This window comes from Ruditapes philippinarum, unplaced genomic scaffold, assembly GCF_026571515.1.
Source record: "Ruditapes philippinarum isolate M1 unplaced genomic scaffold, ASM2657151v2 ctg20806_1_1_1_1, whole genome shotgun sequence".
NCBI lineage: Eukaryota > Metazoa > Mollusca > Bivalvia > Venerida > Veneridae > Ruditapes > Ruditapes philippinarum.
The window spans coordinates 1-13,025 of record NW_026863388.1 but is presented as its reverse complement, the minus strand read 5'-3'; the positions used below and the strand labels follow the sequence as shown (position 1 = coordinate 13,025).

At 29.6% G+C, this 13,025-nt stretch overlaps 1 protein-coding gene and 1 long non-coding RNA gene across 2 annotated transcripts; both read right to left on the bottom strand.

Moving 5' to 3' along the window:
• Positions 1-1,140: 1,140 nt before the first annotated feature.
• Positions 1,141-6,971, bottom strand: LOC132721954 (uncharacterized). Its single transcript, XM_060706341.1, has 3 exons — positions 6,760-6,971; positions 5,951-6,056; positions 1,141-3,161 (listed from the first exon to the last, which is right to left on the bottom strand). The coding sequence occupies exons 1-3, from the start codon at positions 6,912-6,914 to the stop codon at positions 2,895-2,897; spliced, it is 528 nt and encodes a 175-aa protein (XP_060562324.1). The 5' UTR covers positions 6,915-6,971; the 3' UTR covers positions 1,141-2,894.
• A 4,326-nt stretch (positions 6,972-11,297) lies between these two features.
• On the bottom strand, positions 11,298-12,123 carry LOC132721953 (uncharacterized). The gene is made up of 2 exons (XR_009624546.1): positions 11,929-12,123; positions 11,298-11,678 (listed from the first exon to the last, which is right to left on the bottom strand). It is a non-coding gene; the product is annotated as an uncharacterized LOC132721953 (long non-coding RNA).
• Between the last annotated feature and the right edge of the window lie 902 nt (positions 12,124-13,025).

The following is a 13,025-nucleotide window of genomic DNA, read 5'->3' as shown; positions in this document are numbered from 1 at the left end:
TTGTTATTTTATTTCATTCTTGGACAAAAGAACAATTATCATTCAACTATGACCTTTACTATTCAAATTTGAAATTTACTTTATAACATTTATATTATGTTTTTCTAGGAGTACTCTAATAGATATTACAATATTCTCCTACTGATGTGTTTGACTTCCAATATAAGAAAAAAGCCGAGCATGGCCCAGGCTAGATAGTGGCTCTTTGTTTTCAATGTCAACTTGATTATATGTATCCATTCCAATTTTACATTCTCACATGTATTATCTATTGTGCTTGAAAGGTTTCTACAAAAAACAAGTTTGTTCTTACAGTCCTGGTTTTATTTTAGAAATATTTTATAGACAGTTAAATTTTCTGTTTATTTTCTATCTGCATAATCATTTCTTGGAATAAATATAGTAAGTACACTGATTTATGTGTTATACACTCACATAAGGAAGTACTTTACATGAAAATTGGTTAAACAACTATAGTTTCCCAACAAAATCCAATGTCATAATTTAAAAATGTTTATTCATGATATATATATGATATCAATTATGCATTTTGCCTGGGTTTGTTAGTATGTTCTTGGTACATGATTTTCAATTTTGACAATAGTTTGGAGGCGATACTATTATATTGTGTACAAAATGGGCACTTATTCAACTTTGAAAGAAGAATGATATCAGATTGGAACACCTAAAGTAGATTGCTATACAAATCTCGAATTTTTGTATGCAACATATTGCGCCCCCATCAGTGCTTTCAGCACTTTGATTTTTTAAAGATATAGACATGCTCATGTTTGGGAAAATACTTTTAGTGCAACATTTCCTGACATCTTACTGAAAATGATTTTTACGGTGCACCAATACAATAAAGTTTTTCAAACCCATTGAGTCGCCTCTTATGATCACGCAGAGATAAACGGTGGCTGCAATTATGATGCCCCAACCCTTAAAGACAACCCATCAGCCACAAGGAGGATGAGTTTGGATACAATAATGCATAAAATATGTTTTGGAAGCTGCATTCCCTTTTGCCATTTTCTTAATGACACTTATATTCATACCGTGTTTACCAGTTAACTGTGCAATATTTCTTCATTCTCAAAACATTTTATTAGCAAAGGGAACAATAAAAACAATTCCATCTTAGACTGATAACGTTTTACTGAAGGAAATGAGGTATGTCAGTATTAATAAGAACATTATATATTGAAAATACTACAAGATTAACAATTACATGGATATAATAGTATACAACTAAAGCACATTTTGGCTCATTTTACTCCGGACATAATTTGCTCCGGATATCGCAAGTCTGTATAATCAATAAAAATTATATTTTGAAAAATAGACAACTTGCTGACAAATGTTTTTCTATGGAAATTGACTCAAAACGACACTTAACTTGTAAAGGGATATAACTAGTATAAATATTAACATAATGACATGCCAGGGTTGTTTCCCTTCTTATAGACTGCATTCATTAAAAAATAGATTTCGTTTGCTGCATATTATACATGAAAATACATTAAGAAAGAATGCAATATACCTGTAAGTGTATGAACTTTGAGTGCAATATACCTGTAAGTGTATGAACTTTGAGTGACAATATGTCGAATAATGAAACTGCATATTTTCATCATCAGTTATTTTACTTACAAATAATTACACATGTTTAAGAACGTTTCACTTCTTGTTTATTTTGAAAAATTCTCTCAACCTCTTAGATTAAGATAATTCCGCATTGTTGGCCATAAGCTCAATGTCATTGCTTAAAGAGTGAACAGAAAAAAATCTTAAAAATCAAATTCACTGCATATACTATCATATTGACTGGCTGATTTTGATTTTCCAAATCAGACCATACATCGTAATCTGTTCAGATCGCGTGCGCATAAATATATAATTTTTGAGTTTTGTTCTTTATGATTAAGATATCATTACTTTCTTATATTAGTTAAAAGTTGCACCGAGGATATGAGTATAAACTTGAATTATTTTGGTTTGTGCAGCGTTTTGGTAGTCGTTGAAAACCTGTCGTGATCTCGTGCTTCTTTTTCCCCACGTCAATGAAATGTTTGTATACCCTTATAATGTTTCTTTTTTTTAAATCTTAACGTATCTATATTATAAAACAATTAGTTTTCCAACAATATATTTTATATCTAAAACTTTTGTTATATCCTTAGCTCATACTAGATTAAAGGAACAGTTAGTTCGACTCATTGGATAACAGATATTTATGGATGTCGTATGAAACAGCCTGCGAGTCATAAACATACTATTGTGCGAAATCGTAGTGGGTCTTTAAACTTTACGATTTTACTGCCCAGGACATAGCTCTGTCCATTTCCTTGCTAGCAGCCGTGAAGAACACATAAAATCATGCTATAGAATTTTGATGCAATTTTTTTTCTGCCAAACATTTTGGAAATTACGCCTGGTTATTTTAGTCATTATGAGATACAACAGTATTTCTTGTTATAAATGTTGTAAATAATCAGTAGTAAGATTATTTCCCAGTATTTAAAGTTCCATTTCAACTTAGAAACCAAATCATCAAAACAATACGTAAATAAAATCTTTGAATAAATTAACAATATAAATATTTTCAAACATGTAAACAAACTAACTTTATCTTATATCAGCAATTAGACATCATTAAGAATTTCCCATTGATTGTTTTATCAAAATATGTTAAATAAATCATGCTTAGATTAGTAAATGAAATAACATATTAATAAATATATATAAAGTGTAAGTCATAGGTCATTAATTATCACATTACAATCATTTTGTAGAACAGCATATAATGTAAAATTAGATATTTGAGACATGTAAGGTTGATACTCTGTATACAGGTAACAAAACATGCGTCCAACGAAGAAGAAACGAATGTTTTACAAGATAACGCAACAGCAGTCGTCGCAGTTTCTTTTGTCACTCTTGGCATTACTAGGTCCTTCAGCAAGTCGAGCAAGTCGAGGAACAAAATGCCTCATTGGATTTTCCCAATAGTCGATCAGCCATTGCTGTTTGAACGCCATGATTTGCGAAACGACTCTGCGTTGTCCACCAATAATTATAGAATCACAGATGACCAAGTTGTTACGTACGGCCTCGATTTTATAAAATTCATTATTTTTATCCCCACACATACTGTCATCCTATAAACAGAAAAATAACGTGGTGTTTTATTCAAACTTTAGTCGTAATATAGTAATGTTTATACAGATATAACAATATACAATAATCATCATTGAAAGACAGATATGCATGAACAATACAGAGACTATCTAATTAGACCTACAAATTATATATTGTTACAAATGTGCTGGTGGAAATGTTCATTTTATAATGTAACGACGTTGGTAAAACGTCATATAATGAGCATTACAATATGCGGAAAAAAATGATGAATTCACATAAAGGACAGTATCCAATATATAAGGGCATAAACCACTCTCGGTGGTGAGCTAGCTTTTCACCGACAGGGTTTGTGTGCCTTCAAAACGTTACAATACAAAGTCAGCATTACATATAGGATCTTACACGAGTTGTCGTTTCAGACTAGTCTATCATAGAGCTGTAACAAACTTTGTACGATACCTGGGACGAGTTAATTGCAAAGGAAAAGGAAAACCCAGCTTAAAATCATTATTTATAAAATAATAGTTGCCTTGACGACTATTTATACATTGATATGACCCTTGATAGAATTTTTCCTTTACAAACTGTCTATTAATAAACAACACAGGGCTAAAACAAACTAAACAATAACATGTGATTATGGTGGTATATTTAGATCATTATATAAATTACTACCAAGTGTATGCAGTTCAATATCGATATAATTTAATGTGAACAATAACTAAGGCTAAATTTTCTTTATTATGGTTATTCCAAGGTCAAAAATTGTCATAACACAATATTGCTTACAAATATATGGATTTTGATGGAACTTAATTAGCACCGGTTCCTTATTATTCTTTACATTCATGCATAATTTCATTTACAATTAATTCAAGAAGATCGTATTGTAAAATATGGCTCAGGATAGAAATTATCAAATAATACAGAAAAATGATCGTTTTTTTAAATGCCTTACAGTGGATTAATCTTACTTGGCGATTATGTCTACAATTAAAAAGTTAAGATTTTTTTCAAAGCCAACAGCCTCTGTAGCAGTTAAAATGTTTAGAGGTCTTTTTTTTAAATTAGTAAGTAAACTAAAGTAGTCAGTATAAATATAATATAAATGTAAATATATTAAAAGAGGAAATAATAATACTGTGATATTATCAATTAATTAAACTAAGTTCATGGAAGACAGATTATTCCTTATAAGTACATGTATCAAGGACAGCTTGCCACTTTATTTGTTATTGTTACAAACATTTCAAAATTAAATCAACAAGATATATATTTACATCCTGATTGAAATGTAAACAAGTATTTATTACGTATCCATGACAATTTGAATGTCATGTGCCATTTTGTTTAAAGCTACTATCCCACACATTGTACACACACCCGTTAATCGGTTGCAAGTAGATCCGTTTTGCGATTGGAAAGTTTTTTATTCTGTAATCAATTGCTGTATGATATATCACGGAAAATTATGTCTATAGAAAAAGACAAAACGAAGAAAATATATCTGTAATCCGTTTAAAAAATGACATTTATTATATAGTATGTTTTACTTGCCCTAAGCGCTACATGTTCAAGGTTTTTTTATGCCTGGCCGATAGGAACATAACAACCGTTAGGTCACAGTTATCTCGCGAAAACTGCAAATATCAACTTCTATGCCTATGGACCTTTCCAGTGTTTACAGTTTTATGTAAATTGACTAACGTGTTATCCAATTGCTACATTGATATAATACATAGTCACTGGTTGACCTGGTTTGCATTATTTGTGATACTGTTTGTGAGCAGTTGACCTGGCAATAAATGAAAACGGTATGGCTAAATGTTCCAATACAAAAAACCGGAAAGGTCCATTAAATAACGGTAAAGAACTATGTTGATGTTTTCAGACCCGTTTTGTATGGGACAGAAGCTTTAATATCCGCTGTTTATAATTGTTTACGGTTTTTCTGGGATAAAAATGTTAAACTAAATATACCGATGCAATATTATAAAGAAACGAGTGTTCAGTAAATATAATTTTTTTTGAAACTTAAATTTCTCAAATGCTTAATCTTTTATTTTCTTTCAAAAAAAAACAATAGTTCCAATAATTTTCAGATACTAGCGTGGCGTTACCTAAAAAATTTTGTTTTGATAAAAGTTTGTTTTTTCTTCTTTGTTATTGTAGTTGTTTAAAACTAAGAAAATGCAAGACATGGCCTAATTAACCGGATATACAAAGCATCTTATGTTTTCAGATGTCATCTTATGCAATAATGAGACAAAATGCATTTTTTTCGATGTCAAGTGTAAGCTTTATATTTCAAATGATTGACTTTTTAATGATCACCGACCAATAATTAGGAATGACAAGATAAACAAATAAAAAGAATAAAAATAAAATAAAACTACCTAAAATATAAAAAGATTGCCCCATTCTTTATCAGTTCAATGTTACAGATAAATTCCGGAGGCTTATTATTTGCTTTACATGGGCTATGTAGGTTATTTATTTATTTTGCGTATTAAATATACACTTCAAAACAGTTATGTCAAAATGTCACAATATACGTACACTTGGATATGCATAATATAACATTAAGGCCCATAGACCTAATGCTTTGTTTTTCATGAGCATCTCAAGTGACGTCTCAAGTGACGCTTGATATGATGTACGATATTGCTCCTGTTATAAAAAGTGCTTATAATAATTAGCTTCGTTGAAAATTAAGCAAAAGCAAAATGTGAAAATATTTTTTTTTAAAAATGCAATAATATATAACAATTTAAAAGGTATTGCTAAAAATTGATCTTGCCCATACCTGGAAAATGACTTTGCCAGACAGCACGTCTGGGGACAATAGAAAGCAAAGTGCTACAAGGGCGTCAGTTTCCTTCTCAGTCAGTGAGTTGTACTGTCCGTAGTATCTATGAAATAAATTAATGTACCTAAACACGAGGAACTGCACACATTGCTAACAATGATCTCAATCAAAATAAATAAAGTAATGAAATAAATCATCTTCTTGAAAATCCTATACGTTCTGTATTATAGCATTCCTTAGAAATGTAGACAGTTATCAAAATTCAACAACTAATCGCAACAAAGAACCGTTTATATTATAAAAAAATACAATGAATTTATACATGTAAGATATTTTTTTTATTAAAGGTCAAAATAAAGATGTGACATACGAAATTATACAAATGAAAGTGTGTGTGTGTGTGTGTGTGTTTTTGTTTTTTCTGGTTTTTTTTGTTTTGTTTTTTTTTGGTCTGTTTTTTTGTTGTTTGATTTTTAAAAAAAAAAGAAAAAAAGTTGTTTTGCTTTGAGAAGAAAATATAAAACACATGATTCTGTTAACTACAGACATGATGGCGGAACCTCCCTTGGTCGGATGGTTATTTATTGCGAGTTACTTCTCTAGACTCCTGAGAGATCGAATTCCGTCTGAAATAGCAAACAATATTGCAGACACTATGAGTTACTGAGAACGGCAATGTCTGATATAAAGCACAACAGGGTATCCTTGACATTGAGTCGCAATAAGGCACCTTCATTTTCGTTTAAACTTAAACATTACTAAAATAATATTGTCAAAGTGTAAGATCAAATTAATAGTAAATGAACCTTAGCCTGTTCAAGTTATCTGTGTCACTGAGGTCTAACACGGAGCACATACAATCCAGATAGTACATCAGTTTAGCTTTTGGATCATTAGCGATTGATACATTGATACTGGACCTTTGTATTCCGACTTTAGTTCGTCCAAAAAAAGCCGCCATTGTGTCAGTATTTAATCCTCAAACCTAAAATATCAAATTATTTATCAAAAAGTAACAAACGACGCAAATATGACATATTTGACCAACATGAAGGAAGATTGCATTTTCAAGAAATATTAAGTAATGATAAAGTAAAAGAAAAGTCTAAGTCTAAGTCTATGCACCTTGCTGATGTGATATTTGCTAAAGCGAAAGAGAGGCCGAGGTCAATATTACATAAGCCAGGTTCATAAACATAGATATTCACGAAAATCTTCATACAATAAATGTTTTGTTATTTGACCAAAATAAAATTCTTCATTTCGTAAATTACCAAAGTTGTCTGATTTCCTTTTTTTTTTATCATAAAAGTTCTTTATAAGCAGACAAGAAAAGCGCATAAGTTGTTTCCCTGTGTTCTACATTTGAATATGTATCCCTTTAAAAGGCGTATACAAGCGAAGAATGTCAAGCACAAATCCCTTTTATATGTCAATGTATAGAGACAATGCTGTCTGAATCTGTAATCTACACAATCATGTTATTTATTTTGTCACATTAATAAATTGGACGACTGGTACCATATACCCTATAAAGCTATTAAAAAGCACATGTTCCTTATAACAAAACGAATAAAGTTAACGTCATGCGAAATTACGTTTAAGTTTTTATATCAGTATCATGGGTTCGGAACCCCATATGGATCTCAAAAATGAGTATCGGTTTATGGCTAATTCATTTCGATCAATTTAATAAAATACAATGTTTATTTTATGCTTTTCAGTGGATTACTGATTTATCCGTGAAAATTATATTTGATAATTTCACAGTGAAAATTATCAAAATATAATTTCACTTTTTTCAATGACGAAACTACTTTTTTAAGATTTTCCCCATGTGGTACCTCAATTTTATTTTTACTGACAATTCTGACAATATCAGGCTGTTAAAAAATAGCAAAGCTGAAATAGATAAATAACTTAAATGTCAAAAGTAATAAAGAGAGAAAACTTACTTCTATTCCTTCAAATTCCAATCACAAAAATTTCGTCTCTAAATTTTTTTTGTTTCGTTTTTACCCCAGTCTGAAAAATACATTCCTTCCCCATGCTAAACTGCTCTTGATGACATTTGGGCATATTAAAGTATCCTACGAGCAATAACTGCCGTATGCTTTATGAAAAATTGAAAAGCATTGACAGCCATCACTCGTAAAATAAGTAAAACAACCCAGCGTTCCTTACAATGCCTTAGCAAGCTTCTAAGTTTTTCCATTTTCCTAGCTCCTTTTCTGAATGTTTTCACTTCTGTCAACACTTATTTTTGTCTGTTACAATCCTCAAATAAGTTTTCTTTCTTTTAAAAAGGTGTATGACTAACAAATCCAAATTATATCCTTCTGAATCTTACACAATTATTTTCCTCCCATGAAATACACAACTTTAAAAAATGGCTGCCGCTTACATTTTACAAAGCCAGGTCTAAATAAATTCGCAGTAAGTAACAGAAATATGGATGGATGGTTGGACTTTTTCTCCTACAAGAAATTGTTTGTTTTTATTATTAAAACAAGCGATCATTCATATTTTTTTAATAAAATGAATAAATATCACCGTCAATTAACCTTGATTGGCGGACTTATTTTTTCAGCTCAAAGACTTCTGTTTTTTAATGAGAAATTCCCTCTAAATGGGGCTCTCAATGGGGGAAACAGATTTTAATATTAACGTTAAAATTATGGAAATTTCGTTTTAACTTGTTTTAAAGCATAAAATAAAAAGAAAATTTGGGTCTGTTTGTTGTGTAAGATGTAATTTTATTTCATCTCCGTGAACTTTAAAAACAGTATTCTCACTCGTGGCTACGCCACTCGTGAGAATAAATACTGTTTTTAAAGCCCACTCGTTGAAATAAAATTTCATTTTACACACAAACAAACAAATATCCTCTATATGTTGGAATTTATATCTTAGTTTAAAAAATTACCTTAAAACTCACATGTTTTTAATAACATATTTCGGCTTAAAAATGATTGTTTTCTTTTCTATTGTTTATTTATAAAACCGGAAATATTCATAACAATAAAAAAAGGGGCAAAAAAAAACATAAAATTATGATTTCGGTTGGAAAGAAAAAATGATCTACATGTAACACAGAATAAGTATATAACACATAAAATATAATTTCAACCAAAAAGGGCAGACCTACCAATATATAAGATATCAAAAAATCTATCTCTGATACACATCTTCTTCCGATTTTGGATCGTTCCAAGAAGAAGGTACGAAATCGAAAGAGGATATGTATCAGATATAAATTTTTGGATCGCACGAGCGAAAAAAACGGTTATTTTTTCGAAATTTGTTTTTTGTTATCTCATTTAATTTTCTGAATTGAGATAGTGAAAAAACGCTTTTAATTTTAAATCAAAAATTATTTATTGAGGATAAAACCCTATTAAAAGAACGTCATATATATTTGAAACACTTTATTAACAAATGACGTTCGAAAAATTGTGTTGACGTTTTATTAATTGAAAGAATTTTAAAGTGGCAATTTCATTTATCTTATATCATCTCAATTTGTTTTGATCTAACTGTAAAGAAAAAAGTTTAAAAAAGTTTCAAAATTTAAATTTTTTTTAAAACCCAAAAATTTCATTTTCCCAAAACTTTGCAATTTATTGGAACGAACCCATTTATAAACATTTTTAAAAAAAAAGGGTTCATCCCCATACCCCAAACCCATGCAAAAAAAATAAAAAATTGATAAAATTTCTTCTTTAAAACAAAAATGGAGAAGGACAAGCTTTTTTTTTTAAGGGACATGATGAACCCAAATATTTTAGAAAATCTTTTTATAAAATTTTCGTGATTTTTCCCTTTTACAAATAAATAAAAAAAACCTGTTTTTCTTTTAACATAGTTTTTAATTGCATATTCATAACAGTTTTAAAAGTTTAAAAATAAATTTTGATGTCGTCAATAATTACGAGGCTAAAACGTTCTTTTTTTAAAAAGTAAAAGAAATTCATTGAAAATTAAAGCAAAAAAATTTTGGAATTCATCTCCAATACTTTCGGAGCTGTTACAAAGTGTAAATTTACGTAAAATTAAATCTATACCATTCCAAATTCCGGTTTCTTCAGGAAGCCTGCTGTAAGTTTTTTTGGTTTATTTGTTAAACAGAGTTCGAAATGGAATTTTTCTTTAAATGATTTATAATTTTTACATTTACTCGATTCTGTACAAAACCAGTCATTTAGAAATAAATCTGAGAATTTTTGCTTTACATTAATTTAGCAACTAACCGCTTATGATTAGCAAACATCTGATAGACCCTTACATATATTCAATTGTACCTTTTCAAGTATACTGTTATTACCATATCCCCAGCAACCACAATCGTATAGGAAAACTGGTTATACAAGTTTGTCAAACAAATCTATTTGCATATTCAAAGGTAATTGAAGTGTTTTTTTATTTTCACTTAAACAATAAAAGGTTTTTATTGGTTGGTTTTAGTTTTAAAGTCTTTGTTTTTTTAAAGAAACTCCCCATTTTTACTAAAATTAAATACTCTTTAGGTTTTTTTAATTTTTTCCCGGGGCAGCAAAATCTAGTTTTTTCCATCATCTATGTAAAACTTTTTACAGGGGGTTTTGCCTCCTTTTAAAAAAGCAAGGGGGGAACAATTTGTTTTTAGTTTGTATTAAAGTGTTTTAACTTTCCATTTGGGTCACGGGGAATTTTTTTTATGGGCCCCCAAAAAGAAATTTTTGTAAATCGTTTGTTGATTTTAAATTTTAAAAATTTTACTTTGTCGTCACATTTTTAGAATAAATAAAAAATTTTCCCACAATCCCAAGTACTTCATTTTTTAAATTTTAAAACCTTTTTTTTATATTTTAAACTTTTTTGCAAAATAACATTGAAAATATTAAAATTTACAAAAAGCAACGGGGGATTTATAAGAATTTAAGTTTTGTTAAAAAGGGACTTCTCGCAAATTGGGGACTATCATCTTTTTGGGTTTAAAGAAACGTAATGACAAACACGAACGGGGCTTTGTATACAGGGGGCAATCATTTTTTATTTTAAACCCCCCATTCCCCGTGCAAAAAAATATTTTTAAATTTGGGACGAAGATCATCTTTACGGGGAATTTTTTTAAAAAATAGGGTACGACTGTAAAGCAATTTTTGGCAAAACCACGGTCAAAAGGGCACAGGGTTTGAGGGGAGTTTTGTATGCACGGGGTGCCTTTAGGTTTGAAATCTCCATTTTCAGCAGAAAATTTTTTTAAAAGATTTTCCCCAATACAAAGAAAGAAACTAACAATAGACATACGTCACGTATTTTAACGTTTAATATCATAAGACTATGAAAAATAATACATAAATGGTTAATTTCAAAATTCTACGTTTACTTTTTTATTTCTTAAGAACAAAACAGAGTAGAAAATTGTAAAACAATTCAATAATGCTGTATGATGAACATGAAGTAGTTTGAAATATGTTTATGCACTAAACTGTTATAACAGTGCACCTAGATTACTGATAATATGACTGATTGTCTTGACTAAGAAACGCTCGCACGCTTTGTACCAAATATCTATTGCGCTTTTTTGAAACCCGCAGGCGTAATAATTCATGGACGTACACCTGAACTGAAACGTAATCCTGGTTACTGCGAGACTTGAATCAACTGTTTCTCGCTTTCGGGTGTTATTCTGGCCATCATTGCACCCTGTGTGTCTGTCTGGAGCCGAATGTGATGGAATTTTCTATCAAAAGAAAACGATAAATATCGTAATGACAACTGTCACAAACTTATTTCCTAATATGCTTCTATAAATCAACAATATTAAATGTTTTTCTGTGCACATTTAAAATATCTTAGTTACAAGAATGGACCAATTTGGACAGCTCCGTAAACGTGACTGAATTTCACATACTGTTATTCAACACCGACTTTAAAGTTAACAATATTTTCATTTAAAATATTTTCATTTGAATGCGATAAAGATAGTTTACCTTATACTTGAAAAATATCTAGAATGAGTTTCCATTGCTGCCTTGACCACAGCTCTGCTGGTTGTAGACGATTTCTCTGTAACATCGGCTAGATGTTGTTGTTTTTCTAAATCATGTCTACGGAATTTAATCTTAAGATGTGCAAATCCCACATCAACTAAACACTGCGCATTTCCTAAAAAAAAAATTTTAAAAATTTTTTTGAAAAAATGGGAAAAACCTTCCCCGCTACGATTAAAAAAAAAAAAAATGTAATTGCTTTTTTAACAAAAAATACAGTTTTTTTTTTTAATTAATAATTTTGTCATTGGGAAAATCAGGGTAAAACCGTTTAAATTTTAGTTTAAAATTCCCCACTACCCAGAAGTTTAAAATAAGAAAAAAAAGTAATGAAGGTTTTTTGAAAACCAGTTTTTCCTGGTTACTTTCAAAAATTGAATTCTCGATTTTTTTAATTATTCCTCCCTTTTTTTTGAAAGGCCCAAAAAAAATTTTGTAACGGTTTTATTTTTTTTTAACCGGAAAAATAAGATGGAGTTAAAAATTTTTTCCATGTTAAATTAATCCTAATTTTCTTTTTTTATTTTTAAAAATGTTTTATTTTTAAAAATCCTTTTAATTTTTTCCTTCAGTTTTTAACTTTTCTGATTAAATTTTGGGACTGAACATTTATTTTGCAAGTACTGTATTGGTACAAATGAACTGTCAATGAATTACTAGCATAAAATTATTTTCTGCTATTTGTACTGGCACTGCATTAATTTTATAAAGGACAACTTTGGTTTTCATAAAAAGATTGAAAGAGTAAATTTTTATCAAATAAATTATTCTATTTATTTTCATACTTTTATGTTAAGAACTCTATGTTGTTGAAATTTATATTTAACAGTCTGTATGCAAAATATGGTGAATCGTGAAAGTACTGGTACTTAATTACTTCTAAAATAAAAGTTACTGGTAACAATACTGGTATTTGTACTAAATACCGCATAAGTTGACAAGTACTGGTACTGGTATTAAGTTAGTTATACCCTAATACTAATGCATTTCCGATTGTGTTAAAGAAAATGGGTAGTTTAGCCATAATAGGTACTATT

Excerpts from the sequence above, each read along its gene's own strand:
- LOC132721954 (XM_060706341.1), bottom strand. The coding sequence starts at position 6,914 with ATGGCGGCTTTTTTTGGACGAACTAAAGTCGGAATACAAAGGTCCAGT. Across the intron at positions 6,057-6,759 it reads GATAACTTGAACAGGCTAAG|ATACTACGGACAGTACAACT; the intron begins GTTCATTTACTA and ends TTTATTTCATAG. Across the intron at positions 3,162-5,950 it reads CTGGCAAAGTCATTTTCCAG|GATGACAGTATGTGTGGGGA; the intron begins GTATGGGCAAGA and ends TTCTGTTTATAG.